At 45.4% G+C, this 12469-nt stretch overlaps 1 protein-coding gene across 2 annotated transcripts in view; it reads left to right on the top strand.

The window, feature by feature from the left end:
* The window catches only part of LOC137371121 (glycerophosphodiester phosphodiesterase domain-containing protein 5-like), a 129246-nt gene that overhangs the window by 82337 nt on the left and 34440 nt on the right, over window positions 1-12469 (top strand). The window contains exon 13 of one of the 2 annotated variants that reach the window (XM_068033087.1): window positions 3539-3651. In XM_068033087.1, the coding sequence (XP_067889188.1) occupies window positions 3539-3651 (113 nt within the window). Of the gene's footprint in view, window positions 1-3538; window positions 3690-12469 lie in introns of both variants that reach the window. The other variant, XM_068033088.1, reaches the window with a different exon arrangement.

The following is a 12469-nucleotide window of genomic DNA, read 5'->3' as shown; positions in this document are numbered from 1 at the left end:
ACCTCCAACAACCACAACCATCTTCCTTTGCAGTATCCAGTGCCTTCAGTCATTTTTTGATGTCATGTGGAGTGAATCGGATTGGCTGAAGACTGGCATCTGTGATGCTGGGAACCTCAGGAGGGGACCGAGTTGGATCATCCACTCGGCACTTCTGGCTGAAGATGGAAGCAAATGCTTCAGCCTTGTGTACAGGAGTGGTAATGTCGTGGTTATGTTACTGGTATTGGTAATCCAAAGACCCTGGCTAATAATCCAGAGACATGAGTTCAAATCCCAACACATCAGCTGTGGAATTTATATTCAATTAATTAATTAAATGTGGAATAAAAAGCTAGTCTCAGTAATGGTGACCGTGAAACTATTGGATTGTTGTAAATACCCATCTGGGTCTCTAATATCCTGTAGGGAAGGAAATCTGCCGTCCTTACCTGGTCTGGCCTACATGTGACTCCTGACGCACAGCAATGTGGCTGACTCCTAACTGCCCTGTGAAATGGCTGAGAAAGCCACTCGGTTTTATTCAAGACGATGGCTGACCTGTGTTACAAGTCTCTTATGCAGCACTTTATTGAAGGCCTTCTGAATGTTCATGTATAACACATCCACTGCAAAGCCCTCGTTTACTCTCTGTTACCTCTTCAAAGAATTCAGTATGGTTGGTTAAACACGACCATCCTTTTAGAAGTCCCTGCTGACTATATTTTTGTTACATTCCCTGTCTCCAAATGTTTGGTGGTTACGATCTGTTTGGCTGCTATGTTGCTGGATGGACTAGGTGCATTGTGTTAACGAAGGCTGTGTTCACAGTAATCGATGCATCACTGCAGTCACACTCGCAAAGCAGCTGCTCTCTCGGGCATTGCCCGAGCCCTCACGTGCGAGTTCACACCAGGAGCATCAGCGGGTGTTTGACTGCGGGAGGCATCGCTTGGCTGCAGCTAATCGTGAGGTACACGCGCACACACGCTGTCAGATGTCATCAGACAGTGATTAGTACCGGCATCCCTGACTGCTTTTTCTCCCCTTCCAAACTGCTGAATTATCTGGACTGGGAATCATAAAGCACAGAAGAGGCCATTCGGCCAGTCACGCCTATAGCAGCTCTGTACTGGCTGTCCAACAGTCCACTCTCCTGCTCTTTCCCGATAGGCCTGCAATTTGTTTTCCTTGTTTGACAGTTATTGTTGAATCTGCTTCCGCTGCCCTTTCAGGCAGCGCATTGCAGATCTTAACAACTCGCTACGTTCAAAAATAAAAAAAATTCTTCACCTCTGATTCTGTTGTCATCTTAAACCTGTGTCCTCTGGTTACCGATACTGCAACCAGTGGAAATAGTTTCTCGCTATCCACTCTGTCAAAGCCCCGCGTAATTTTGAACGCCTCTATTCAATTGCCCCTGATCTCCCTCAAGCGGCAAAGAACAATCTCAGCTTCTCCAGTCGCTCCAAATAACTAAACTCCTTCATACCTGGTGCTGCAATCCTGGCCTCTTGCGCATCCCCGATTCTAATGCCTCCAACACTGGCAGCCATTTCTTTAGCCGACTGGCTGGAATTTCCTCCCAAAACCGCTCCAGCTCTCTCCTCCTCCTTGTAAGATTCTCCTTAAAACCTAGTCCTGGTTATGGTCAATTGGCCTAACATCTCTTTATGTAGCTCAGTGTCAATATTTGCCCAATAACGCTTTTCCTACTCTGAAGGTGCTATAGAAATATGAGTTGTTGTTGTTGTTGCACCAGTCCTGTGCACTCTTCCTGAGCCCTTTCCTTGCCTCGTACCAGGCTGTGCCTTTTATTAGCTTGGGTGTTGTTGAGCTGGCCAAGTTATTTACTTGAAAGGAGCTTTTGAGATCCTAGATGAATCCAAATGTGTGAGATTTCCCAGTAAAAGCTGTGAATTTGCATATTGTTCTTTGGAGTGTGGCCCAATAACTTCTCACCAGAGAAAGGATGGGAGGAGAGCATATCAACTGCCAAGTCTCCTCTTGTCAAGTCTCCCCCAGCAACCAGTTGCAGAGCAACCAAGACTGTTGGCAACTCTGGTTGAGTAGATTCCAGTAAGTTCCATTATATGACCTTCCACCTCCAACAGTCCCGCACCCCCCCCCCCCCCCACTTTTTAAAAAATTCTTTCATAGGTCGTGGGGGTCGTTGGCATGGCCAGCGTTTGTTGCCCATCCCTAATTGCCCTTGAGTTGAGTGGCTTGCTCAGCCATTTCAGAGGTCCGTTATGAGTCAAGGACATTGCTCTGGGTCTGGAGTCACAGGCAGGTCAGACCAGCTAAGGACTGCAGATTGCCCTCCCTAAAGGACATTCGTAAACCAAATGGGTTTTTACAACAACTGATAGTTTCATGGCACCATTACTGAGACTACCTTTCAATTCCAGATTAATTCTAGACTCCTGCCATTGGTTGCCCAACACGTCAATTGTCGTGGCACACCATCTCCCATGGCCACTTAGAAAGCAAGTAGACTCTTCATTACCTGATTGACAAACAAGAATTATTCAATCAGACAGCCTGTCTGCCCAACTCCTATTATTATTATTGTAATCAAAATTATTTTTAATGTCCCCCTATGATTTCTCTCCTGGGTTTTGCTCGCAGCAGTGGCCTGGGGATTAATCTTTAATTTCTGGAAACTCGGACTCTCGGGGATGATGCCAGAAGCATTAACATCTTGTAAAGTCTCCTGGATTCCCTATTTGTCTTTGGAACTTGTCATCAATGCAGTTCGTGTCAAAGAACTAAGGAAACAACACTCATGCTGCCTGCTTTGTGCTGCTGTCTGCACTGGCTCTGAATCATTGCCTTACACTTGAACGTAGGAGGAGGCCATTCGGCCCCTCCATTCTGTTGCAGCATTCAGTTAGATCTTGGCTGCTCTGCACCTTAGCTGTATTAACCCACCCTGGTTCCATATCCCTTAATACCCTTGCCTAACAAAATCTATCACTGTCAATTTTGACATTTTCTGTTGACCGCCACAGCCTTTCCGGTGGGATGCTAGGCCTTCGGCCTTTCCGGTGGGATGCTAGGCCTTCGGCCTTTCCGGTGGGATGCTAGGCCTTCGGCCTTTCCGGTGGGATGCTAGGCCTTCGGCCTTTCCGGTGGGATGCTAGGCCTTCGGCCTTTCCGGTGGGATGCTCGGCCTTCGGCCTTTCCGGTGGGATGCTCGGCCTTCGGCCTTTCCGGTGGGATGCTCGGCCTTCGGCCTTTCCGGTGGGATGCTAGGCCTTCGGCCTTTCCCTACTCGATTGGTAAAACCAGACCTCTCCTCTAACTTTGACATGTGGAGGAAGCACAGTGCTGAGCTAAGGCAAGTTCGGTTTTCTGAAGGGAGAGAAAAGGGGGAAAAGTCAGAGCATCTCCTACCCTCGCCCTGCTCCTCTCTCCTGACCCTACCCCCAGCATCTGCTCACGGACAGGTCTAAATGAAGGCCTGGAATTGAGGTTGACAGTCAGATTTCTTAAATGGTTCTAACTGAAACACAGGGAAAGGTGTTTTTATAAATTGTTTTGTTCCAAATTGCAGATGGCGACTTGGTAGCATGAGGACCTATAACCCGGAACAGATTATGCTGAGTGCAGCAGTCCGCAGGTCGAGCAAGGATGTCAATATAATGAAAGAGAAGCTCATCTTTGCAGGTACGATGCAGCCCTGCTTGCATCTTTAGCTCATCAAGGTGAGAATGACAATTTCCTTAGTCACGAGATGGCTTTTGAAGTGTGGGAGGATCAAGGGCGGATGGAAGTTAACAGGCTATAGGTTAAGAAAAGGCTTCAGTAAAAGCTAGAAGATAGTATGGGTTTTCTTGTTCTTGAAGCAGCATGAGATCTTCAGCTCAAAATGATTGCCCCTTGCTGCTGTGGCTCACTAAATAGAGCACCTTCACCTGCTTAAGGGTACATGGGTAAAGACTGCCACCATTATGCCCAGGTTTTCTGGATCTGGATAAGAACTTACCCGGATGCTTGTTCCTGGTTGTTCTCTTTACAGAATTCAAGTGCCAGCTTAAGAACTTAAGCCCCTCGAGCCTGTTATCATAGAGTATAAATTCAGGGGCCTCTCAATGTTGCTGGAGTGCACAGTGTATGAAGAAGGGAGTCCGGTAAGGAGGGGAACTATAAATTAATTAAGAAAAATTAATTTAATGAACACAATAAAGATGGCATGACAGGTGATGTGTTGCCGCTGTAGTATGTGGGAGCTCCTGGATGCCCGGTCAAGTGTCTGCGGCTTGAGGAGCTTCGGCTGAGAGTTTTTGAGCTGGAGGCTGAGCTGCAGACATAGCGATGCATCGGCGAGGGGGTGTGTTACCTGGACACTTTGTTCCAGAAGGCAGTCACACCCCTTAGGATAGGGTCATCTGTTTTGGTCAGGCAGGTAAGGAGATCGAGAAAGTGGGACAAGGGATCAAATTTGGGAAGATGTGGTAAATCAAAGGGTAGAGACAAGGCAGGAGAGAAAGGTATTAATATGGGAAAAGATAGACTGTGACAGGAAGTGACAGCGAGTACAAATCTAAGAGTAAGACGAGGCTAGAGGGTACAAAAATAATAAAAGGACAAAACTGAAGGTTCTGTATCTGAATGCAAGTAGCATTCGAAACAAAACAGATTAACCGATAGCACAAATGGCAATAAATAAGTACGATCTGATAGTCATTACAGAGACATGGCTGCATGATGACATCGATTGGGACCTGAATATTGAAGGGGACATGGCATTTAGGAAGGACAGGATGCTAGGAAAGGGTGGAGGGTGGCTGTGTTAATTAATTTTTTATTTATTCGTTCATGGGATGTGGGTGTCGCAGGCCAGGCCAGCATTTAGTGCCCATCCCTAATTGCCCTTGAACTGAGCGGCTTGCTAAGCCATTTCAGAGGGCATGTAAAGGTCAGATTTCCTTCCCTAAAGGACATTAGTGAGCCAGATGGGTTTTTACAACAATCGACAATGGTTTCATGGTCACCAATAGACTAGGTTTTTAATTCCAGATTTATGAATTGAATTCAAATTTCATTATCTGTCGTGGTGGGATTCGAGCACTAGCCTGGGCCTCTGGATTACTAGTCCAGTGACGTTACCACTACGCCACCGCCTTGCCAATGATGGTATTAGCGCAATAGAGAGGGGTGATCTAAGTTCAGGAAACCAGGATGTAGAAGCGGTTTGGGTTAAGATGAGAAATGATAAAGGCAAGAAGTCAGAAATAAAAACAAAGTGCTGGAAATACTCAGCAGGTCTAGCAGCATCTGTAGAGAGAGAAACAGAGTTAACGTTTCAGGTCGATGACCTTTCATCAGAACTCTTAAGAAGTCACTTGTGGGAGTGGTGTACAGACCCCCTAACAGTGACCAGGTAGGACAGAGTATAAAGGAAGAAATAATGGGAGCTTGTCCGAAAGGTACAACGATAATCATGAGGGATTTTCATCGACATATAGACTGGAAAAATCAGATGGGCAAAGGTAGCCTGGATGAAGAGTTCATGGAATGTTTTCGGGATAGTTTCTTCGAACAGCACGTTCTGGAGCCAACCGGAGAGCAGGCTACACTGGACCTAGTATTGTGCAACGAGATAGGATTGTTTGACTTCATAGTGAAGGCACGCTGAGGCAGCAGCAATCATCATATGATTGAATTTTACATTCAGTTTGAGGGAGAGAAGAATGGGTCCAAGACTAGTATTTTAAACTTAAATAAGGGCATGAAAACAGAGTGAACTAGCAAATTAGGTTAAGGGGTATGTCAATAGAGATGCAATGGTAGACAATTAGGGGGATATTTCAGAATGCACGGAATAGATAAATTCCAACAAGGAAGAAAAATTTCACGGGAAGATCCGCTATCTGTGGTTAACTAAAAAAGTTAAAGGTGGAATCAAACTTAAAGAAAAACCATATAATTCTGCAGGTCAGAAGATTGGACAGAATATAAAAAACAGCAAAGAATGACAAAGATTAATAAGGAAGGAAAAATTAGAATATAAGAGAAAGCTAGCTAGAAATATAAAAACAGATAGTGAGTTTCTATAGATATTTGAAAAAGAAAAGAGTTAACAAAGTTAGCGTTGGTCCGATAGAAAGTGTGTCTGGGGAAGTAATAATGGTAAATAAGGAAATGGCAGATGAATTGAGCAGGTATTTTGCATTGGTCTTCACCATAGAGGATACAATTAACATCCCAGTGTTAGCTGTAAGTCAGGAAATGGAAGGGAGGGAGGAACTTTAGTAAATGACAATCACCAGGGAAGTGCTACTGAGCAAATTGTTGGAGCTGTTCCATTAGATTGGAAAATAGCCAATGTAACTGCTTTATTCAAAAAGGGAGGGAGGCAGAAAGCAGGAAACTACAGGCCAGTTAGCTTAACATCTGTCATAGTGAAGATATTAGAAGCTATGACTAAAGAGTTTATAGCAGGGAAGTTTAAAAAAAAAATTACAAGGTAATGAGGCAGAGTCAACATGGTATTGAAGTTCTTTGAAGAAGTAACATGTGCTGTAGATAAAAGGGAATCTGTGGGTGTATTGTACTTAGATTTCCAGAAGGCATTTGATAAAGTGCCACATCAAAGGTTATTGCGGAAAATAAAAGCTCATAGTGTAATATATTGGCATGGATAGAAGATTGGCTAGTAACATAAATGATTTGGAGGAAAGTATAGGTGGTCTGATTAGCAAGTTTGCAGACGACACTAAGATTAGTGGAGTAGCAGATAGTGAAGGGGACTGTCAGAGAATACAGCAGAATATAGATAGACTGGAGAGTTGGGCAGAGGAATGGCAGATGGAGTTCAATCATGGCAAATGCGAGGTGATGCATTTTGGAAGATCCAATTCAAGAGTGAACTATACAGTAAATGGAAAAGTCCTGGGGAAAATTGATGTGCAGAGAGATTTGGGTGTTCAGGTCCATTGTTCCCTGAAGGTGGCAACGCAGGTCAATAGAGTGGTCAAGAAGGCATACGGCATGCTTTCCTTCATCGGAGGGGGTATTGAGTACAAGAGTTGGCAGGACATGTTACAGTTGTATAGGACTTTGGTTCGGCCACATTTGGAATACTGCGTGCAGTTCTGGTCGCCACATTACCAAAAGGATGTGGATGCTTTGGAGAGGGTGCAGAGGAGGTTCACCAGGATGTTGCCTGGTATGGAGGGCGCTAGCTATGAAGAGAGGTTGAGTAGATTAGGATTATTTTCATTAGAAAGACGGAGGTTGAGGGGGGACCTGATTGAGGTGTACAAAATCATGAGAGGTATAGACAGGGTGGATAGCAAGAAGCTTTTTCCCAGACTGGGGGATTCAATTACAAGGGGACACGAGTTCAAAGTGAAAGGGGAAAAGTTTAGGGGGGATATGCGTGGAAAGTTCTTTACGCAGAGGGTGGTGGGTGCCTGGAACGCATTGCCAGCGGAGGTGGTAGACGCGGGCACGATAGCGTCTTTTAAGATGTATCCAGACAGATACATGAATGGGCAGGAAGTAAAGAGATACAGACCCTTAGAAAATAGGCGACAGGTTTAGATAGAGGATTTGGATCGGCGTAGGCTTGGAGGGCCGAAGGGCCTGTTCCTGTGCTGTAATTTTCTTTGTTCTTTGTTCTAACAAGAAACAGAGAGTAGGCATAAATGGGTCATTTTCTGGTTGGCAAGATGTAGCGAGTGGTGTGCCACAGGGATCTGTGCTGGGCCTCAACTTTTTACAATTTATATAAATGACTTAGATGAAGGGACGGAAGGTATGGTTGCTAAATTTGCTGATGACACAAAGATAGGTAGGAAAATAAATTGTGAAGAGGACATAAGGAGGCTACAAAGGGATATAGATAGGTTCAGTGAGTGGGCAAAGATCTGGCAAATGGAGTATAATGTAGGAAAATGTGAAATTTGTCCACTTTGGCAGGAAGAATAAAAAGGAAGCATATTATCCAAATGGTGAGAGATTGCAGAGTTCTGAGATACAGAGGGATCTGGGTGTTCCAGTGCATGAATCACAAAAGGTTAATATGCAGGTACGGCAAGTAATTAGGAAAATTAATAGAATGTTATTGTTTATCGCGAGGGGAGTTTAATACAAACGTAGAGAGTTTATGCTTCAGTTATACAGGGCATTGGTGAGACCACATCTGGAGTACTGTGTACAGTATTGGTCTTATTTAAGGAAGGATGTAAATACATTGGAAGTGGTTCAGTGAAGGTTTACTAGACTAATACCTGGAATGGGCGGGTTGCTTTACGAGGAAAGGTTGGACAGGCTAGGCTTGTATTGACTGGAGTTTGGAAGCGTAAGAGGCAACTTGATTGAAACATATGAGATCCTGAGGGGTCTTGACAGGGTGGATGTGGAAAGGATGTTTTGTCTTGAGGGAGAATTGAGAATGGGGGCGGTGGGGGGGGATGGTCACTGTTTTAAAAAATAAGGGGTCGCCCATTTAAGACAGAGATGAGGAGAAATGTTTTTTCTGAGGGTTGTGAGTCTTCGGGACTCTCTTCCTCCAAAGGCGGTGGAAACAGAGTCTTTGAATATTTTTAAGGCAGAGGTAGATAGATTCTTGATAATGTGGAAGTTATCGGGGGTAGGTGGGAATGTGGAGTTGAGGTTACAATCAGATCAGCCATGATCTTGTTGAATGGCAGAGCAGGCTTGAGGGGCTGAGTGGCCTACTCCTGCACCTAGTTCGTACGCTCCGCCTTTCATGACTGATCTAAATCAACTCCACTTTCCCACCCTATCCCCACATTCTTTGATTCCCTTAATCCCCCCAAAAATCTCAGACTCTGTCTTGAATATACTCATTGACTGAACATCCACAGCTCTCTGGGGTAAAGAATTCCACGACCCTTTGAGTGAAGGAATTTCTCCTCATCTCAGTCCTTAATGGCCGACCTCTACTTCTAGACTCTCCAGGCAGGGGAAACAGCCTCTCTGCATCTACCCTGTCAAGCCCTCTAAGAATTCTTCTAAACTCCAGAGAATATAGGCCCATTCTACTCAGTCTCTCCTCACTGGACACCCTGTCATCGCAGGAGTCAATCTAGTGACCATTCATTGCAGCCCTTCTAAGGCAAATTTATAGTTCCTTAGGTAAGGAGCCCAAAATTGTACTTTGCTGGGCTCCAATGGTTTGCTCCTTTCTCCCTCTGGCTCAGAAAGATTCTGGGTTTCAGTCTCACCAGGACTGGGCTGGAGTGCAGACTGACACTCCAGTACTGAGGGAGTAGTTCCCTGATCATCTTCAGATGAAGCTCACAAAATAGAGCAGTTTCACTTGCGCAAAGGAGCATGGGTAAGGGCTGCCCCCATTATGACTGTGTGTAGGTTCTCTAGATCTGTGATCAGAATTTGCCTGTCAATTTCATTACAGCATTGGAGTATCAGCCAAAGAGCTTGCGTGCCTTGAGGCCCTTTCTGTGGTTGGAGAGTCTAGAACTAGGGTGCATAGTCTCAGGATAAGGGTTCGGTCATTTAGGACTGAGGTGGGGGATTTTTTTCTTTACTCAGAGGGCTGTGAATATTTGGAATTCTCTACCGTGAGAGCTGTGGTTGCTCAACCATTGAGTATATTCAAGAAAGATGATAGATTTTTGGGCATTGAGAATATCAGGAATATAGTCAGGAATATCAGGAATCAGGATTTAAGACAGAAATTCAGGGAGCTAGGGTGGAAGCTTAGAGCGGGAACAAACAGAGTTGTTATCTCTGGGTTGTTGCCCGTGCCACGTGATAGCGAAGCGAGGAATAGGGAGAGAGAGGAGTTGAACACGTGGCTGCAGGGATGGTGTAGGAGGGAGGGTTTTGGTTTCCTGGATAATTGGGGCTCTTTCTGGGGTAGGTGGGGACCTCTACAAACAGGATGGTCTTCACCTGAACCAGAGGGGGACCAATATCCTGGGGGGGGGGGGGGGGGAGATTTGCTAGTGCTCTTCGGGGGGGTTTAAACTAATTCAGCAGGGGAATGGGAACCTAAATTGTAGTGCCAGTGTACAGGATGTTGAGAGTAGTGAGGTCAGGGATAAGGTTACAAGGACGCAAGAGGGCACTGGCAAGCAAGAACCTGGTTTAAAGTGTGTCTACTTCAACGCCAGGAGCATCCGGAATAAGGTGGGTGAGCTTGCAGCATGGGTTGGTACCTGGGATCTCGATGTAGTGGCCATTTCGGAGACATGGGTAGAGCAGGGGCAGGAATGGATGTTGCAGGTTCCGGGATTTAGATGTTTCAGTAAGAACAGAGAAGATGGTAAAAGAGGGGGGGGGCGTGGCATTGTTAATCAAGGAGAGTATTACAGCGACAGAAAGGACGTTTGAGGACTCGTCTACTGAGGTAGTATGGGCCGAGGTTAGAAACAGGAGAGGTGAGGTCACCCTGTTGGGAGTCTTTTATAGACCTCCAAATAGTTCCAGAGATGTCGAGGAAAGGATAGCGAAGATGATTCTCGACAGGGGCGAGAGTAACAGGGTAGTTGTTATGGGGGACTTTAACTTTCCAAATATCGACTGGAAATACTATAGTTCGAGTACTTTAGATGGGTCAGTTTTTGTCCAGTGTGTGCAGGAGGGTTTTCTGACACAGTATGTAGACATGCCGACCAGGGGCGATGCCACATTGGATTTGGTACTGGGTAATGAACCCGGCCAGGTGTTAGATTTAGATGTAGGTGAGCACTTTGGTGATAGTGACCACAATTCGGTTAGGTTTACCTTAGCGATGGGCAGGGACAGGTATATACCGCAGGGCAAAAATTATAGCTGGGGGAAAGGAAATTATAATGCGATTAGGCAAGATTTAGGATGCGTAGGATGGGGAAGGAAACTGCAGGGGATGGGAACAATCGAAATGTGGAGCTTATTCAAGGAGCAGCTACTGCGTGTCCTTGCGAAGTATTTACCTGTGAGGCAGGGAGGAAGTTGTCGAGCGAGGGAGCCGTGGTTTACTAAAGAAGTTGAAGCGCTTGTCAAGAGGAAGAAGAAGGCTTATGTTAGGATGAGACGTGAAGGCTCAGTTAGGGCGCTTGAGAGTTACAAGCTAGCCAGGAAGGATCTAAAGGGAGAGCTAAGAAGAGCAAGGAGAGGACACGAGAAGTCATTGGCGGATAGGATCAGGGAAAACCCTAAGGCTTTCTATAGGTATATCAGGAATAAAAGAATGACTAGAGTTAGATTAGGGCCAATCAAGGATAGTAGTGGGAAGTTGTGTGTGGAATCAGAGGAGGTAGGGGAAGTGTTAAATGAATATTTTGCGTCAGTATTTACAGTAGAGAAAGAAAATGTTGTCGAGGAGAATACTGAGATTCAGGCTACTAGGCTAGATGGGATTGAGGTTCACAAGGAGGAGGTGTTATCAATTTTGGAAAGTGTGAAAATAGATAAGTCCCCTGGGCCAGGTGGGATTTATCCTAGGATTCTCTGGGAAGCTTGGGAGGAGATTGCAGAGCCTTTGTCCTTGATCTTTATGTCGTTATTGTCGACAGGAATAGTGCCGGAAGACTGGAGGATAGCAAATGTTGTACCCTTGTTCAAGAAGGGGAGTAGAGACAGCCCTGGTAATTATAGACCTGTGAGCCTTACTTCGGTTGTGGGTAAAATGTTGGAAAAGGTTATAAGAGACAGGATTTATAATCATCTTGAAAAGAATAAGTTCATTAGCGATAGTCAGCACGGTTTTGTGACGGGTAGGTCGTGCCTCACAAACCTTAGAGTTTTTCGAGAAGGTGACCAAACAGGTGGATGAGGGTAAAGCAGTGGATGTGGTGTATATGGATTTCAGTAAGGCGTTTGATAAGGTTCCCCACGGTAGGCTATTGCAGAAAATACGGAAGTATGGGGTTGTAGGTGATTTAGAGCTTTGGATCAGAAATTGGCTAGCTGAAAGAAGACAGAGGGTGGTGGTTGATGGCAAATGTTCATCCTGGAGTTTTGTTGCTAGTGGTGTACCGCAAGGATCTGTTTTGGGGCCATTGCTGTTTGTCATTTTTATAAATGACCTGGAAGAGGGTGTAGAAGGGTGGGTTAGTAAATTTGCAGATGATACGAAGGTCGGTGGAGTTGTGGATAGTGCCGAAGGATGTTGTAGGGTACAGAGGGACATAGGTAGGCTGCAGAGCTGGGCTGAGAGATGGCAAATGGAGTTTAATGCGGAAAAGTGCGATGTGATTCACTTTGGAAGGAGTAACAGGAATGCAGAGTACTGGGCTAATGGGAAGATTCTTGGTAGTGTAGATGAACAGAGAGATCTTGGTGTCCAGGTGCATAAATCCCTGAAGGTTGCTACCCATGTTAATAGGGCTGTTAAGAAGGCATATGGTGTGTTAGCTTTTATTAGTAGGGGGATCGAGTTTCGGAGCCACGAGGTCATGCTGCAGCTGTACAAAACTCTGGTGAGACCGCACCTGGAGTATTGCGTGCAGTTCTGGTCACCGCATTATAGGAAGGATGTGGAAGCTATGGAAAGGGTGCAGAGGAG

This window comes from Heterodontus francisci, chromosome 6 (assembly GCF_036365525.1).
Source record: "Heterodontus francisci isolate sHetFra1 chromosome 6, sHetFra1.hap1, whole genome shotgun sequence".
Lineage (NCBI taxonomy): Eukaryota > Metazoa > Chordata > Chondrichthyes > Heterodontiformes > Heterodontidae > Heterodontus > Heterodontus francisci.
This window is presented reverse-complemented; position numbering and strand designations above follow the sequence as displayed.